This window comes from Polyodon spathula, chromosome 9, assembly GCF_017654505.1.
Source record: "Polyodon spathula isolate WHYD16114869_AA chromosome 9, ASM1765450v1, whole genome shotgun sequence".
NCBI classification, from domain to species: domain Eukaryota; kingdom Metazoa; phylum Chordata; class Actinopteri; order Acipenseriformes; family Polyodontidae; genus Polyodon; species Polyodon spathula.
In genome coordinates this window covers 15,871,370-15,890,403 of record NC_054542.1, presented here as the reverse complement: position 1 = coordinate 15,890,403, position 19,034 = coordinate 15,871,370, and the positions used below count along the sequence as shown (strand labels likewise).

The 19,034-nt window shown below is 44.6% G+C and overlaps 1 protein-coding gene across 1 annotated transcript in view; it reads left to right on the top strand.

The window, feature by feature from the left end:
* The first annotated feature begins 8,801 nt into the window (after positions 1 to 8,801).
* LOC121321046 (heat shock transcription factor 2 binding protein) overlaps positions 8,802 to 19,034 on the top strand; it is an 85,574-nt gene continuing 75,341 nt past the window's right edge. Inside the window, exon 1 of the mRNA XM_041259958.1 lies at positions 8,802 to 8,892. Coding sequence (XP_041115892.1) covers positions 8,802 to 8,892 — 91 coding nt within the window. The remainder of the gene's footprint in view (positions 8,893 to 19,034) is intronic.

The following is a 19,034-nucleotide window of genomic DNA, read 5'->3' as shown; positions in this document are numbered from 1 at the left end:
TTCTGAATGCCCCTTTTTCTAAACTCCATTTGTGACCCCTGGTCTTTGTTTTTTTTTTCAGGCTGAAAAAGTCCCTTGGGTCGACACTGTCAATACCTTTTAGAATTTTGAATGCTTGAATTAGGTCACCACGTAGTCTTCTTTGTTCAAGACTGAACAGATTCAATTCTTTTAGCCTGTCTGCCTATGACATGCCTTCTAAACCCAGAATAATTCTGGTTGCTCTTATTTGCACTCTTTCTAGAGCAGTAATATCTTTTTTTTATAGCGAGGTGACCAGAACTGCACACAATATTCAAGATGAGGGCTTACTAGTGCACTGTACAGTTTTAACATTACTTCCCTTGATTTAAATTCAACACTTTTCACAATGTATCCGAGCATCTTGTTAGCCTTTTTTATAGCTTCCCCACATTGTCTAGATAAAGACATTTCTGAGTCAACAAAAACTCCTTTCATAGATTCCTTCTCCAATTTCAGTATCTCCCATATGATATTTATAATGTACATTTTTATTTCCTACGTGCAGTACCTTACACTTTTCTCTATTAAATGTCATTTGCCATGTGTCTGCCCAGTTCTGAATCTTGTCTAGATCATTTTGAATGACCTTTGCTGCTGCAACAGTGTTTGCCACTCCTCCTACTTTTGTGTCGTCTACAAATTTAACAAGTTTGCTTACTATACCAGAATCTAAATCATTAATGTAGATTAGGAATAGCAGAGGACCTAATACTGATCCCTGTGGTACACCGCTGGTTACCACACTCCATTCTGAGGTTTTTCCTCTAATCAGTACTTTCTGTTTTCTACATGTTAACCACTCCCTAATCCATGTACATGTGTTTCTTTGAATCCCAACTGCGTTCAGTTTGAGAATTAATCTTTTGTGCGGGACTTTGTCAAAAAGTATGGAAGGACTCCAGTTCCACAGATTGATTCATGTGGAAGACTGAAACCACCTTGGGGAGAAAAGCTGGGTTTGCACGCAGTGACACTCTACTAGCATCATCCCAAATATGCTTGCAGGAGGTGATAGCCATTGAGGAAGGCTGTCTTCATGGACAAATACTTCAACTAAATGGAGTATATAGGCTCAAACGGGGCCTGTGCGAGAGCCTCCAGTACAATCTTCAGGCTCCATTTGGGAAGAATAGCTCTCCTAGGAGGGTGCAACCACCAAGTGCCAGAAAATGTGCGCCTGGGGAAACTGAGTCAACGGGGGCATGGCAAGTAGAAATAGCCACTAGGTATACCTTCAGTGTAGAAGGTGATCTACCAGCCAGGTGATTTTCCACACCCGGAACATGCATCGCCCGAAGGACAGCAGGTTCCCTTGTGCCCAAATCAGATGCCTATGCGTGCATCAGAGTCCAACCAGAGCCCCACATATGTTGTGCAATGGACCAGCATCAGCCGACTCTTGGCATCATTGATGGTGAAGCCCAGCCTCACTAGATGCTCCGTCACCAATACCGTGTGGGCCACCGCTCCCCCACGCGACTGGGAACAGATCAAACAGTCGTCGACGTAGTTCATCACTCTAACCCCTTGCAGACACAAGGGGGCGAGGATAGCATCTACGCACTTTGAAAATGTACAGGGAGCTAGGGAAGACGCTGCCCTGAAAGGCAAAGCAGAGATATTTCCTGTGCTGTGGACGAATGGGGATGTGAAAATATGCGTCCCTCAATTCCACTGTAGTAAACCAGTGGCCTGGCCGGACAAACTGGAGTCTGTGATGATGAGTCAACATTTGGAACCTCCTTTGTTTCAGAAACCGGATGAGGAACCGCAGGTCAGGATGGGGCGAAAGCCACCGTCCTTCTTCGGCACCAGAAAATATCTCGAGTAGAACCCCTCCCCGAGAGATGTGGGGTCTATGAGACAAATGGCGCGCTTGTCCAGCAAGGCTACCACTTCCACTACCACTACCACAGTCTGGAGCACCGAGCCCTATAGCGGATCGTTCACGTACGTAGTCATGGCGCTGCAAAAAGGAGGAGGTCCCAAGCGAAACTGAAGCGTACAACCGTATTGTGCGGTTGCAAGCACCCATGTATCGTTGGTGCAAGCGCGTCAGTAGTGCAGCTGATGTGCTGTAAACTGGGTCTGAGGCCTCAAGTCCTCAGGGGCCCTGCCGGGGCGGCTCAGGCGGGGCAGGCTGAGGTCGAGTGCCCTGGAATCGCCATCTAGGGCCCTGTTGTGTGGGCTGGCCATGGCCGCGCCCTCTACTTTGCGAGAAAGTCCCATCCCTCGACTGAGATAAGGCCTGTAGGCGATGCCTAAGGTTGTGGGAACTGGCATCGTCCTGGTGACTGTCCGCGTCGGGGGCAAGTGCCAGTGGCTCGACCTACCCCGCACTGGAGCTGGGGCAACTTGCTGAGACACCTTGCACTCTCAGAGAAAACGCTGTAGGATCTCCTCCACTACTGGACCAAAGGTATGGCCTGGCGATATAGGCGTGTCTAAAAGCGCAACCTTATCGGCTTCAGGCACCTGTGTCTGTGACAGCCACAGCTGTCTGCGTGTGACCACTAGTCCTGCCAAAATCCAGCCCAGGGCCTGCCCCTGCAGGCCGGAGATCTGGAGCAACGTGTGACAGCAATCGCAACTCTGTGGCCAGCGGCTCTGGGAGCGGGTCATCACGCAAGATACAATCCATATATGCAATCAGCATACTGGACGTATTGGTCAAGCGGGTGCTCTGGGTCCACGCCACATACAGTACTGTGAAAAAGTATTTGCCCCCGTCTGATTTTCTGCATTTTTGCATATTTTTGACATGTTATCAGATCTTCAACCAAAAGCTAATATTAGATAAAAGGGACCCTGAGTGAACAAATAACACAAAACTGTGATATTTATTTAATTTATTTATTAAAGATAAATGCAACACCCAATGAAAAAGTAATCGTCCCCTTAGACTCAATAATTACACCACCTTTAGCAGCAACTGCAACCAAACGCTTCCTGTAGTTATTGATCAGTCTCTCACAGCGCCGTGGAGGAATTTTGGCCCACTGCTTCATGCAGAACTGCTTCAACTCAGTGACATTTCAGGTCCTGCCACAACATCTGAATGGGGTTTAGGTCTGGACTTTGACTAGGCCATTCCAAAACTTTAAATTTCTTGTTCTCAACCATTCTGATGTAGACTTGCTTGTGTGTTTCAGATCATTGTCTTGATACATGACCCAGCTGCGCTTCAGCTTCAGCTTGCGGACGGATAGCCTGATTCAAGGTTCCTTCAATGGTGGCAAGTCGTCCAGGTCCTGATGCAGCAAAGCATCCCCAAATCATTAAACTACCACCGCCATGATTGACTGTTGGTATGAGGTTCTTACTGTGGAATGCAGTGTTTGGTTTTTGCCAAACATATCGGGGCCCATGTTGGCCAAAAAGTTCCACTTTTGACTCATCTGTCCACATAACATTGTCCAGAACTCTTGAGGATCACCCAGGTGCTTTTTGGCAAACTTGAGATGACCATTCATGTTCTTAATGAGCAATGGTTTCCGCTTTGCTACTCTGCCATGAAACCCATTTTTGCCCAGTGTCTTTTTGATGGTGGAGTCATGAACACTGACCTTAGCCGAGGTGAGAGAGGCCTGCCGATCCCTGGATGTTGTTCTAGGGTTCTTTGTGAATTCCTAAATGATTTCATGCCTTGCTCGTGGAAAGATTTTGGCAGGACGGCCACTCCTGGGAAGATTCACTACTGTCCCAAACTTTCTCCATTTGGACAATATGGCTGTTGTCCAGGGGACCTGCAGGTACGCTGCCATCCGCCCCATGAGCCCGGGCATCGACCCTGACAGTGGTGGCGTGCTGGTAACCTGAGGTAACCTCGGAATTAGGGACAGCGTTCATTGGGAACTCAGGTTGCACCTCGATCTCGATCTCCGCTGGAAAAGCGGACTCCCCCCACGAGGCAGCGTTAGCGATCACGTCCTCGTCAACGTGGTCGACCCCCTCATCCTTTTCTCCCATGCGGAGGTCAGGGGGAGGTGCAGCAACTCTGGTGGCGCCTGTTGCCTCTCCAAAAGCTCCATGATCCGGTCGATCTGAGCTTTCATGTCCATGATATCCCGTGCTTGCCGGGACTTCTTCAGTAGTCTAGCCGTAGGTGACTGGGAGAAACTACCGGTGAACACGGACGCCAGCACACAGGGGATCTCCCCAGAGGGGCTCTGTGACCGTCATCAGGAGGTGTGGCTGGGAGGGGCCCGCAGCAGGGGAAAAAGAACGCCCCCATGTCTCCAGGCGTCTAGCGAGCACTCGAGGCTGAAAAGCCGCGCAAACGTCACAAGAGCCTTGTAGGGCTGTAGAAGTGTGCTCAGGGCCTAAGCACCAGGCACACATGGTGTATTTGTCCTCCTGTGCAGTATTAGTCCCACAAGCCTCATGGAAACCAGCCCTGCTCAACATTGTAAGCCTGCGTGCAACGTGTACCGCGCACCACGTTTCCCAAGTACCGTGCAAAGTTGGATACTATACACACTGCGTGCACTGAAGCACCGCGCCATGCGCATCGAGCACCAACACACTGCGTGCACAGAGCACCGAGTGTACAGTGGTCACTAAGCACTGTGTGTACCACGCACACCGAGCGCCGTGTCGCACCTAGTATAATGCACACCGGGTGCACCGAGTACTGTGCAGCACCGATTCCCATGCGCACCAAGTGCACTAAGCACGGGGCAGCAGGTAAAGTGCGCACCGCATGCACCGAGAATCGCGTACATAGAGTGCCGTGCAGCACCAGTCTAATGTGCACCATTTACACCGAGTACCGTGCAGCGCCTGGCACTGTGTGTACCGCATGCACTGAGTGCACCGAGTACCGTGTAGCACCGACGCACTTTCCTGTAGCGGTATTGCGAGTCAATAAGCACTGTGCGCACTGTGGTACCTAAGTAGCACAGGCTTAGTCTTGCACACCGCGGTATTTAAAAAACACCAGGGCAGCTATGCAACGGTGTCTACCCTGATCACGTTGTCACACACCTGAGCAGCGTGTAACGTACAACAGGGGGACACAAGCCGCAGCAGGCGATTGACTGGTACAACACACAAAAATTTACAATAATATAAGATATATTACAGTACGGATGGGGGAGAGCACACTGTCTATTGGATTGAAAGCCTACACAAGGCTGACGCAGCCTGCGTAGATCTCAACTCAGCAACGGGGCAAGCCTCGGTGAGGAGTATATCGCTAGTCCGGCTGTAAGCAGCCGCACTGCAGATGGTCCTCTGCACAAGCATGGGGACGCGCAGCTAGAATTAAAACAACAAGGCCCGACCGGCGGTCTGCAGGAGGCTGGTGGGCTAGCTCAACAACAAGGACAAGGCAGGCCCAGCCCCATGGAGTAACAGCGCTCTCCCAAGTAAGAAAGGGTGACACACACAGTTCTTAACAATAATACTTACTGTTTCACAGTCAACTAAAAGAAGACAGACAGAGAGAAGCAACTCGACACGCGTAGCGAGCAGGTGATAGAGGAAACAGAAAAAAGGCTACGACTTAAGAGCTACTGATTCTGTAAAAGCGGCAGAGCCAGCTTTCAGCACGAAGTGCAGGGGAACCAGTAGCAACTATATGGTAACAGGGTACTGGGAGACAGTCAACATGGTTTTAGGAAAGGGAGATCGTTTAGGAAAGGGAGATCGTGCCTAACTAACTTTGCTTGATTTTTTTGAGGATGCAACATCCATAATGGATAATTGCAAAGCATATGACATGGTTTATTTAGATTTCCAGAAAGCTTTTGACAAAGTCCCGCACAAAAGATTAATTCTCAAACTGAACGCAGTTGGGATTCAAGGAAACACATGTACATGGATTAGGGAGTGGTTAACATGTAGAAAACAGAAAGTACTGATTAGAGGAAAAACCTCAGAATGGAGTGTGGTAACCAGCGGTGTACCACAGGGATCAGTATTAGGTCCTCTGCTATTCCTAATCTACATTAATGATTTAGATTCTGGTACAGTAAGCAAACTTGTTAAATTTGCAGACGACACAAAAGTAGGAGGAGTGGCAAACACTGTTGCAGCAGCAAAGGTCATTCAAAATGATCTAGACAAGATTCAGAACTGGGCAGACACATGGCAAATGACATTTAATAGAGAAAAGTGTAAGGTACTGCACGCAGGAAATAAAAATGTACATTATAAATATCATATGGGAGATATTGAAATTGGAGAAGGAATCTATGAAAAAGACCTAGGAGTTTTTGTTGACTCAGAAATGTCTTCATCTAGACAATGTGGGGAAGCTATAAAAAAGGCTAACAAGATGCTCGGATACATTGTGAAAAGTGTTGAATTTAATGTTAAAACTGTACAATGCACTAGTAAGACCTCATCTTGAATATTGTGTTCAGTTCTGGTCACCTCGCTATAAAAAAGATATTGCTGCTCTAGAAAGAGTGCAAAGAAGAGCGACCAGAATTATTCCGGGCTTAAAAGGCATGTCATATGCAGACAGGCTAAAAGAATTGAATCTGTTCAGTCTTGAACAAAGAAGACTACGTGGCGACCTAATTTAAGCATTCAAAATTCTAAAAGGTATTGACAGTGTCGACCCAAGGGACTTTTTCAGCCTGAAAAAAGAAACAAGGACCAGGGGTCACGAATGGAGTTTAGAAAAAGGGGCATTCAGAACAGAAAATAGGAGACACTTTTTTACACAGAGAATTGTGAGGGTCTGGAATCAACTCCCCAGAAATGTTGTTGAAGCTGACACCCTGGGATCCTTCAAGAAGCTGCTTGATGAGATTTTGGGATCAATAAGCTACTAACAACCAAACGAGCAAGATGGGCCGAATGGCCTCCTCTCGTTTGTAAACTTTCTTATGTTCTTATGTTCTAACTCAACACTGAGCTTTTTAAGAAGAAAAAAGGGCTCAAAGCAAAACAGAGAGGTCTTACCATACCAATCTTGAGAAGCAAAAAGAGGATGAGGCTACCCTGCGTGACGGTTATGTATCCTCGGTAGGTGGGACCGAGGGGAGGAGGCCTATCGGCAGCTTTGATAGAAAGAGCTCAGTGACACCCACCAATAGGCTGACATATAGCCCATAACTGTGTTTTGGTGGCCATCTTCGAATTGAAAGGGAACTTTGGGGTCATTATTGGTTGTGAATGCTTTCATCCAGATGACATAGCGACTGATTCCATCAATGCAGCCATTCATTATGATGCTATACGCCTTAAGCTATACGAATCCATATGCCAAATAGCATTTGGACCTCTGTATTGACGTCTTCTTAATCGGTGAGCTCTTCTGAGTTGCACACCCTGTGTATCAATGACATTCAGCACCTGTCGTATGGTATCCTGTGTCTTTTTCAACCTGATAAAAGAAACAAGGACCAAAGGTCACAAATGGAGATTAGACAAGGGGCATTCAGAACTGAAAATAGGAGGCACTTTTTTACACAGAGAATCGTGAGGGTTTGGAACCAACTCCCCAGTAATGTTGACACCCTGGGATCCTTCAAGAAGCTGCTTGATGAGATTCTGGTCAATAAGCTACTAACAACCAAACGAGCAAGATGGGCCGAATGGCCTCCTCTCGTTTGTAAACTTTCTTATGTTCTTAAGTTCTTACAACAAGCCCTCTTTGGATTGCTCATAGGTTTAACCATTGATATAGGCTTGCATCTGCCCAGCTTTCTCAATTTCATTTGTAGGAAAGCAGACACACCGAACAAATCTTAGTAGTTGCCTTTCAATGTCATGACATCCCTTACTGAATGGGAAGAGCCCTATCTGACCGCCAATCACTGAGCATATATAAAAAAGCTGCCCTATCAGGGCCCTGTCGTAAGGAGGAAGTCCCTCCCACCTCCTGCTGAAGAGGGACATCCTCACAGTAGCAAATCGCCATTTTCTCTCTCACTTCTTTGTCTGAATTGTCAAATTTAATTTCATCCACGGTAAAATCATGCTTTCGAGTGAATCGGCTACACAGCCCGGCATCGACCTCGCTTCTACCCGCCGACTTCAGGCTTGAAACAACGACTACCCGGCCCCAATTCACACGCACTGGTGTGACCATCTTCGGCGCTGGCTATAGCCCAGCACCAACCACGTTCCCCATCGGCACCGACCGATCTGCACCGACAACGCTCTCCTCGGCACTGACCCCAGTACAAATTGACTTGGCACCGGTGTGTCCACCTTTGGCGTCATCTACAGCCTGGCACTGATCACAGCAGCATCGCCTACGCATGCGCCATGTCAGTGCGTTCCACTGGATCCTCCACTGGTTTTCACCAGTGTGATCAGTGTGCGGCGAAGCTGCCTAGACGGGACGAGCACTTGTCCTGTGCCAGATGCTTGGGGCCAGACCATGCAGCCAAAGCACTGGCGGGTGAGTTGGACTGCTCTCCATGCAGAAAGTTCTCCAATAGAACTAAGCACAGCAGAGTAGCCCAATGCATTGGCTATACTGGTCCTGTACCAGACATAGCTGGCTGAGAGACTGCAGGAGCGGGCAACAGAGGCGGACACAGGGGAGTTACTGGCGGTAAAAAGAGAGATGACCGACCTAATGGGGGAGTTAGGTCAGGCATCAGGCAGGTCTCTAGCAGCACTGATAGCTGCGGGCAGACACCTCTGGCTAACCCAGGCCAAGGTTGTTGAGACAGAGAAGGTAGCGCTATTAGATGCCCCCATTACACCGGGGCAGACATTCGGAGCGACCATTGATGTGAGGCTTGAAAGGTCCTGCAAGGTCACAGAGGTTGCTTTGAAGTCACAAGGCTTCCTGCCTACTGTCGGCACCAATGTGGCCTCACAGCCTGAGGGGGCAAGAGGGCCTGAACGCCGTCCGCCACCCCAAAACATACAAGCAGGCAGAGGAAGAGCCGACGGCAAGTGACCACCACTGGCCAGGGGTAATCGGCTCTCCAGCTGGAGACCGAGACCGGGGCCTAAGAAAGACCCGCCCCCTCCCAAGCCCAAGGGAGACCGCTGAGGGACCCTGGCTTCCACCAACCCCCCTCACAAACGGACTGACCAAAGACAACGACCCATGGCAAGGCTGCACCCAGAACTCCTGGGTGCTATCCACAATGAGACACGGATACGCTCTACAATTCCGCTTAGGTCCGCCACCCTTCAAAGGTGTGCTCCTCACCACTGTCGAACCAGCGAGCACGATACTCCTTCAACAGGAGATCGCCAATCTTCAACAGAAGAACGCTGTGAGCTTGGTAGATCCAAGTGATGCCCTCAGCAGCTTTTACTCCCGGTACTTCCTATGCCCAAAAGGGGCGGTGGTTTCAGACCTATTCTGGACCTCAGGGTCCTCAATTTGTTCCTCAAACAAAGGAAGTTCAACACGTTGACAGCACAGTGTATCTCCCAGTCCGTCCAACCGTCTAGTCCGTTCACATTGATCGACCTGTAAGACACTTACTTCCATGTCCCGATCGGTCCAGCGCACAGAAAGTATCTGCGCTTTGCCTTTAAAGACAACGCGTATGAATTCTGCATGTTGCCATTAGGCCTCTCGCTGGCACCCCGCACATTTTCAAAGTGCATGGATGCACCACTGACTCCACTCAGGCTGCGGGGTATTTGGACGATTGGCTAGTTTGCACGCATTCCAAAGCACGCACAGAGGCGCACACAAAACAGGTCATAGATCATGTGACGAAGCTAAGGCTCTCGATACATCAACAGAAGAGCGACTTCTTACCGGCTGAGAAGTTTCAGTTTCTGGGGATCAAACTGAACTCTGTGAGCATGCTTGCCTCACTGTCGGAAGACAGAATTCGGTCGTTGGAAGCCACACTCTTCCTATTCAGAGAGGATGCAATATGCGCCTTGGATCTCGCCTTTGATCTCCCCTCGGATCCCCTCACAGAAGAGAAGTGGTCACTACAGACGCCTCCAGCCTGGGCTGGGGAGCGGTCTAGAATGGGAGAGGAATAAGAGGTCAGTGGAAGGGACATTGGCAGCAAGCGCACATGAATACCCAAGAGCTGCAAGCAGTGAACCTGGCGTTATCTCATTTTCGCCAGCAGTTAGTGCACAAACATGTACTGGTCTGGACGAACAATACCACAGTGGTAGCCTATATAAACCACCAAGGCGGCCTGCGCTTGCTGGGCCTTCACCAAGCAGCGCACAGACTCCTGTCCTGGACGCACAGAAACTTGCATTAAATCAAGGTGGTTCACCTCCCCGGTGTGGACAACAAGGCAGCAGACCTCTTGTCCAGAAGAGCTCCAGACAGCTCGGAATGGTACAACAGATTTGGGAGAGGTTTCAACCTGCATGAGTTAACCTCTTTGCCACAGCCGAGTCCACTCATTGCCCTCTATGGTTCTCCATGGAGGGAGACGGGGGACCCCTGGGAGTAGACGTGCTAGCTTACCCCAGGCCACAGGGGTTCTTGTATGCATTCCCTCCACTGCCATTATTACCCCTGACACTAGAGAGGATCAGGGTTGAGAGAGCACAGGTTTTGCTGGTTGCACCCAGATGGCCGAGATGCCTCTGGTTTGCTCTCCTCTCCGACATGTTGTTGGATCAGCTGTGGCAGCTCCCGCTGCAAAAGGACCTCCTGAGCCAAGCGGAGGGGCTATTATGGCACCCGAACGCAGCCCAGTTCCAACTCCAGGTCTGGCCGTTGAACGTAGCCGTCTATTCAGACGAGGTTTGCCAGATGCGGTAGTAGAAACACTACAGTCTGCTAGGGAGCCGAGCACTAGAGACCAACAGTCATATAAATGGAAAGTTTTCCAAGACTGGTGCCTTGTTGAAGGTCAGATCCTGTGACCTGCCCTAATGAGACGATATTAACCTTCTTACAACACCTGTTGGTTGCAGGAAAATCAGCATCCACTTTGAAGGTATACCTGGCAAATATCAGTGTGCCATGACAAAATTGACGCGGTGTTCCCTGGGGCACATTTCCTGGCAGTGCAGTTTCTTAAAGGGGCTCAGAGGCTTCATCCTCCCATGAAAGGTATGGTCCCCAAGTGGGATTTAGAACTGGTACTGCGGGTCTTTATGGGTCCCCCATTCGAGCCCATGGCGTCAGCAGAACTGCGCCCTGTTTCATTGAAGGTGATGTTTTTACTAGCCATTATATCTGCCAGACGAGTAGAGCTTCATGCGCTGTTCATTGATGACGCATACATGGCTTTCACGGGAAATGACTTGCGGGTAAAATTAAGAACAAATCCATCCTTTTTTGCCAAAGGTGGTATCCTCATTCCACATCAACCAACCAGTGGTTTTGGAAACTTTCAGACCTCCCCCGCATGAGTCAGAGGAGGGCCGTAGACAGCATACACTATGCCCAGTTCGGGCTCTGCGCTTTTATTTGGCTAGGACGGCGTCCTGGAGACAGTCCAACCAGCTGTTTGTCTGCTATGGGTCCCACTCTAGCGGTCAGGCCCTTTATCGAAGCAACGTCTAGCAGATGCGATACGTTTGGCATATGAACAGACAGACTCCGTTACTGGGGGACATTACGGCCCATTCTACCAGGGGCCAGGCAACTTCGTGGGCTTGCCTTCATGTTGCCTCCTTAGATGAGTTATACATTGCTGCTACATGGACAGATAGTCAGACATTTGTGCGTTTTTACCGCCTTGATGTTGCAAACCGAGCGAGACCCTCTCTGGGCTCTAGGGTGTTGCAGCAGCATGCCTTTAGGTGTCATCTGGGCTCTGAGGCTATCACCGTGGGGCTGTACTATCGGTAATCTGGAACCACGACAGCTTTGGTACAGCTTCCCATTCAGTAATGGTTGTCATTCAATTGAAAGGGAACATTAGGTTATTACCATAACCCTGGTTCCTGAAAGAGAATGACAACGATTACCCTTTGAGGTCGTTTTCCCAGCTGACCTCTGTTTTCCAAAGAAAATGGCCATGTGCTACTTACTATGTGGAAGTCCCTCTTCAGCATGAGGTGGGAGGGACTTTCCCCTCATAGCAGGGCCCTGATAGGGCAGCTTTTTTATATATGCTAAGTGATTGTAGGTCAGACTGGGCTCTTTGTTATTCTCTTTCAAGGAACCAGGGTTATGGTAATAAGCTAATGTTCTTTCTCCTGTACGGTCCAGGTTTCTTCAGTAATCTCTTTAAAGTTATAATTACACCGTGTCCATGTGCAAGCATTGCAAGTACGGATGTATAAAGTACAATGTTACAAGATAATTTCTTTGAGGCATTTTGTGAAGTACGGTATAGAACCAAAAAAATTTAGACTTTAAAAGACGTAATTTCAACTTTAAAAGGCAACATTTCTATTTTTTTTCTCTCACATGGTCCTGGCGCTCTTCCGTAGAAGTGGGTAAACGCTGATTTGCCCTAATTAAATTAAAATTAAAATTAAACTTCAAACGTTTTTGCGTGGGGCTCTCGAGATCGGTTATGTAGTGTGACCGATCCGAAGCACGTGCAATACTCACCTTCCGCCTCCCCAATATTTAAATAAACAAATATAAAATATTTTAAAACTAGTAAGAAATTACTGTGCGAGACTTGGCAACATTGAGGTTATCAGCGACTTTTTTTTTTTTTTTTTTTTTTTTTTTTTTTTTAAGACAACGCTGTTTGTTATTTCCTTGTATCTGTGCATGCGCAGTTAGGAAATACACACTACTACTAGAGACCTACAAGACCATGAGTACTGTTAAAACGCAAGCGGGAAAGAACAGAAAACAAAAGGTAGATACGTCTAGTTGACATTTTTTTTTAATACATCAGTTTAATGTTGTTTTGGAGAGTAACTAAGAAATGATATATTTGTATTATTAAGTTACCAAGGTACATTTTACGCGCAGGCCAAGTCAGTTTAATTCAATTCTGCCCGACGTATCGGTATCTGTAAACGTGTGTGTGTGTGTGTGTGTGTGTGTGTGTGTGTATATAATATATATATATATATATATATATATATATATATATATATATATATATATATATATAAAAACGGATTCATTTGGCAGTAAAGCTTGATATCGAACTAAACAATGTAAGATGACATTCGGGTCCAGCAAAAATTATCAATCAACTGACACAGCAACATCGTTTTTAAGCCTGTGGTGATGATACGAAGTGAGTCGGTATTCTGACTGTGTGACAAGGTGTTATATTTTTTGCTGGTGTAGCAAAATGAACAATTTTCATAAATTATAATTTATTAACGAACTACTGTAAAATGTTGCTTACGTTTCGTTCCCTTTTGTTGAATGAACTAAACTTACATGACTCAAAGCCTGAATTTGTAAACTGGCTAGCTAAGTTACTAACGATGTGTCATATGCAGTGCTCAAGATTTACTTTAAATAGTTTTAAATGTTCGTTTTATGTCCAATGCACATTAGCCTAGTCTTGGCTTCCTTACATTGACTTCCAGATAATTTGTTTTAAGGTCCTGTTTGGGACCTATTATAGAGGCATAAAATATTGCCTCATTGGTGTTCATGATTTTGTTGTACAGCATAAAGTATGCGTGTGGTGTTTTTCAAACAAGAGATCCAAATGGATTTTACCGATAAATTAAAATTGTTTACTCGAGTCATTTAAATACGTTTAAGATACTTGATTTTTCCTTGAAGTTCCTTCATCCCAAAAGCAATTATGTCACAGTTTAGTCATGCATGTGCTATCATTTTTGTGTAATTGATTTGTAAAGCCTAGCTGGGAGTCCTGTACACTTGAAATCCATACTAATTTAAAACAAAATATTTCTTTGTTAAACAAAAACCTGGACTGTGCAATTCTAGTGAAACTTTCTTCAGGGTTTTTTTTATTTTTTTTACTACGTTATCATAATCTGTAGGTATATGGATAGTGTTTGTTCAGCTGTCTCTCTGTATGTCACACTTAACATTTTTACACCTATCTGGATGAAACTGGAAAAGGACATTCAGTTTATAAGAGTATCAAAATGTGAGGGTATATGGAGAGGCACTACTTGTCTGTCTGTGTCACTTTTACATCTGGAGAGCACTTGGTTTGTATATTCTTTATTGGGAACTGTCGAATCTGGGGGTAAATGATTGACACATGTCTTTTTTAGAAGTAGGGCCTACTTTGGGCCACCCTTAAAAACAATAAAAAATGTTATCAATGACAAATGAAGGAAACTGAACACTGTTGAAGAACTTGCAATCTTAATGTGATTACTACTTTTATAAATTGTCTATTTTCCCTGATTGTGTTTTATTATTTTTTCAGGATTCTGGTAGCAAAGAGGAATTTGTTAAAGTACGGAAGAGAGATTTGGAGAGGTTAACTACAGAAGTAATGCAAGTTCGAGATTTATTACCTAGGATATTGAGCGGTAATTTGTTTGAAAGTCTTCTCAAACTGAGTTCTGCAGAATCAAGTGAGTTTTTTTCCCCTTGATGTGTTTAATTACATTTAAACTGGATTATCCCCGTTCTCTGGGAATGTTCAGCTACCTGTAGCTATTTTGATGTGAACATTTTTCCTTTTCAGAATCTGTATACAGGTTTACACAGCTGTCAGGCAGAACATTCTTCATTTTCAAAGGAAGGCCTCAGTGTGTAACAACAACAAAACTTACTGACTACAGGAGGCCACTTGGTCCATCAATGATTATCTGGTTATTAATAGCTAATTCATCCCATATAACTGATTCCCATAGCTAATTGATCAACCAGTATTCAGACTTTAAAATAATCATACAACTGTGCACCAGTGTTTTTGGTACATGCAGTGTGAAATGGTTGCCCTAAGACCAGTGCTCCAGCTAAGCTGCATACTGGGTGTTTTACTTGTCGAAAAACTATGAATTACACATGGTATGTAAATTTAATGGATAAAGAATATGCATAGCAATTTTGCTGCACAGCTTGAGTGCATGTTATCAAGCTTCATGTACTTCATTGATTTCCAAGTTGACTTGGAAAGGGAGATGTACAGAAAACAAAATAATTATAACAGACTAGTACTAATGGGAGGAGACTCGGTGAACGCAGCAACTAACTACACCAAGACAGGACTAAATGATGACTAAATAAGACCAAGTTTTTGTGCACTAGTTCAAATTAATGTTTCTAAAATGTAAGGGTATAGTTAATGCATACCCCATAAGTTAGCATTATGTACTGTGTTTATTGGAAGTACTTGTGACTTCAAGGTAATGTTGCGTTTATGCACATTGGGCAAAGTGGTGGCACTGGCACTGTTCACGCACTTTCAGACCATGCAGAATTTTGGTTGTCAGTGGATCTCGTGTTGATGTTAAAATTTAAAAGGGCAAGTGATCACAGAAGACAGGTGAACTAAACAAAAATTAAAATATGCAACAAACAACATTTGTATTTCACAATTGCAATAGTACACATTGCTTTAATAATTGATCTCCTAATGAACTTTTTGAACAACACACCGCTTAATCAGTTTTACAATTCATTTTTAAACATTATGGTATTGTTAGGAAAACGAACATTATCCATTTCTAGAAACACAATTGAAAGCTTTAAAAAAACAACAACCTCATAGCCATTTAAACATATTTTACAGTAATCTCACCATATCGATAACTCACCCCTCGTTGTAGTGATGTATGAAAACAAAACCTATGTGAGAAGGGTAATGAGAAAAGCTGAAGCTTTAGGAGAGTGGCAACACATTGGGTTGTGCTGCTGTCTATGGAAGGCCATCCGGGTGAAAAACGTGTTATTTAGTACATTGATCAAATATTTAGTACGCATATTGATTTGGACTAATCGAATACATAAAATAGCATGTGTTAGAACAGGTCGCGTTAACGTAAAATGCTGTGTCCTAGATGTAAATTAAATGAAAAATATTTTGTCTTATGTTTCACGGGACGCAGACAAAAATACTACTTTTTTTTTTTTTAATGGAAAAGAATTAAAACAGCATTTACCAAGTACACTCCAATCCTGATAGCATTAAGCCTGAGTACTGTATTGCTTTTCAGACGTTTTTGACGGTCGGACTAGTAAATGTGTGTCAAAATGGCAAAGCAGATGTCGATCGGGAGATTATTTTATAAGCAGTCAGCATCTAATGAAAAAGATCAGCAGCCTTCTACTTCTGCAGGAGAGTGTGTGAATACATCAGTGACCAAAGCAGCAGGCAATAATGCAGAAAAACGTAAGCGAAAAATCCGTTCATATAGCTTTGAATGGGAGAAGAGATACTTGTGGCTTGTTTATCGAGATGGCAAAATGTCCTGTCACATTTGTGAAAAAGCTGTGCAGAAGAATACATATACACGCAGATGTACAGATTTTCAAGAAGCTTCACTTAAAAGGCACAAACATGGTGATGCTGTTATAGGAATGCAAAAAAAAAAAAAATGAAAACGCTTGTAGATGAAGATAAAAAACAGAGCTCAGAATCCCGTCTGATTACCATGCGGACAGTCTGTTGGATGGCGCAATAAGAAATAGCAAATGAGAAGTTCTCTTCTATAATGCGACTTCAGAGCTTAAATACAAACCTCATACTTGATGATTTATATAGACACCACTCATCTGTGACAAACATGCAGCAAGCCTTAGCCGAGTGTAAGGGAAGAAATTATCCAGGAAGTAAGTGCAAGTCCTTTTGTTGGAATTTTGGTTGACGAAACAGTCAGTATAAATATTAAAAAGAAATTGATTTTTTATATACGCTACATGAAAGACGACAAAGCTGCTTCTCGGCTTATTGGTAATTTTGACATGCCTGATGGTACTGCTGAAACTATAACCAGTACAATTAAGTGTGTTCTACAACAGCGTAATATCCCAATAGTTAAAGTTGTCGGCTTTGGGTCTGATGGAGCAGCTGTGATGACCGGGACAGTGTCTGGGGTTAGCACTCATTTAAAACAACTGAATCCCCGAATGACATCTGTGCATTGTACAGCACACTGTGTAGCACTCGCCTTTGCAAAAGAAAAGAAAGATAGCAAAGCACAAAAAATTCCATTAAAAAAAAATACATATATATATAATGTGCGTGTTTGTATGTTTATGTATGTGTTTGTCGACATATATGTATGTGCATTTTAACTTAGTTTAACCTATTTAATTTATATAAGGTCAGAAAGCTAAAATAGGTTTTAAGCTTAGATTTAAAAGTGGATACTGTAGGTGAACCCCTGACATTGTTACTCTGCTTGCCGCTATGAAAGACTCCAAGAACTCAATCGAATTCTTGATGAAGGAGACTTCAGGAGTTTAAAAGAGCCATGTTCCGTGCGTTGGGTGTCGCTTAGCAGAGCAGTGGAAGGAACAGAAAGAAATTGGCCTGCTCTTGTACAGCAGTTATGTGAAGATGCACGGGCCAATGCGACAGCAGAGGGTTTACATAAACAAGTCTCAACCTACAGCTTTGTAACAACCACATACATGTTACTTGACGTGATGCTCATCATGGACAGACTCAGTAAAGTCTTTCAACTGGAGAATGTAAACCTTGGCCTGATCAAACCGTCAGTAAGGACAGCTTTAGATTTGCTTATCGATTTACTTACCTCTAGCGATGACAGAGAGGCAGACTTTGAGTGAAAGATCAGAGACCAGCACTTCAAGGGACATAAACTTAAGTTCTCTGGTCAGACTAATATAAGCAACTACAAAGCCACGAGACTGGAATTTATTCAAGAACTCAGATCAAACCTTGAGAACAGGTTTCAGCCTTCTGACACGATCAATGCTTTCGATATTGTTTTTAACCCAGTGGCATTTCCGACTGGCGGTGGGGAACTACTTGCCTACGGAAAAGAAGCTTTGGAACATCTGATTAGTGTTTTTACTGCAGAGACCAAGGCTTACCGCCGGTTAGAGATGCTGACGACCAAAGAAATTAAATTCTGCCCTTTAATCTTGCAAGAACCACGGCGGATTGAACTTCACACTTACTTGTCAGGCATGGGCAACAGACTGCAGATATTTTCCCACAGTTTTCAAGACTTTCAAACATATCCCTTGTCATACCTGTCTCTACAGTGGAATGTAGAGATGGGGATTGAACATTTTAACTTCACATGAGCAATTGAAATATTCACTGGTACTGCAGAAAGGCACAAATTTTGATTTATAACGGGAAACATTTTTAATTTTTTTATTTATACTAAAAGAATGAACATTCATAGTACATGGGTGTACTCTTTGACTGTTTTTAAAGGATTTTGCTCATATTTGTAAATGTATTCTTCCTTATTATATGCGCCACTGTTGCTAAGAAAGAAAAATGATGCAGCTAAACTGCTCTATACACACTTCTCATTAAGAATACAATTGTGATATTTTGTGAACGCTTTCAGATAGGATTTTCATCGTTGACTCAAGGGAACGTTTCTAATTAAGAACTACAGGATACAGTGACAAACATTCCACGATCAGACCCTCAAGACGTGTTTTTCTGATAACAAACAAGCTGGAACTCAGAGCAGCTGATTCAAATTCAGCGCCGTTTTGAGACACGGGGAAGGGAGGAGACAACAGAACAACACAGCTATAAATGAGGCAGTCTTCCCAGCGACAGCGAGTGGAAGCGACAGCGTGGGAGAAGTACAGGCGTGGAAAAGTGCAGAGCAGTTTAGAAGCAGGTTGAAAGCTGCAGAAGAAACTAAATTTCCAAAAAATAGAAAAATTAACATAGTCTTAAAGCCAGTAATCTGTGACACCTGCATGATGTGGGAAATCTGAGAAAACCGAGCAGAGCTAAACCAAGTGTGCGTAAAGTACCGCACGATCCAGGACTTGCATAAACTAGTAAATGTGCTAGAAATGGATCTGGAAGAAATGAGACAGCAACAGGATCTTGAGGAACTGGCACACCCACAATTCATAGAAGTCTGTACCACCACTAACAGACTGAAAGCCACCAGGGAGATAGACGGTCAGAACAGCTGGGTTCAGGTAGGCAGAAGCAAGGAAAAAAAGAAACTTTGTCAAACACCACCACCAGAAATCAAAACATCCAACAAATTTGAGCCACTTCAGAATTTGGATGAGCAAAACCAACATCAAGAGAATGAAAGGAACAACATCCAGGACC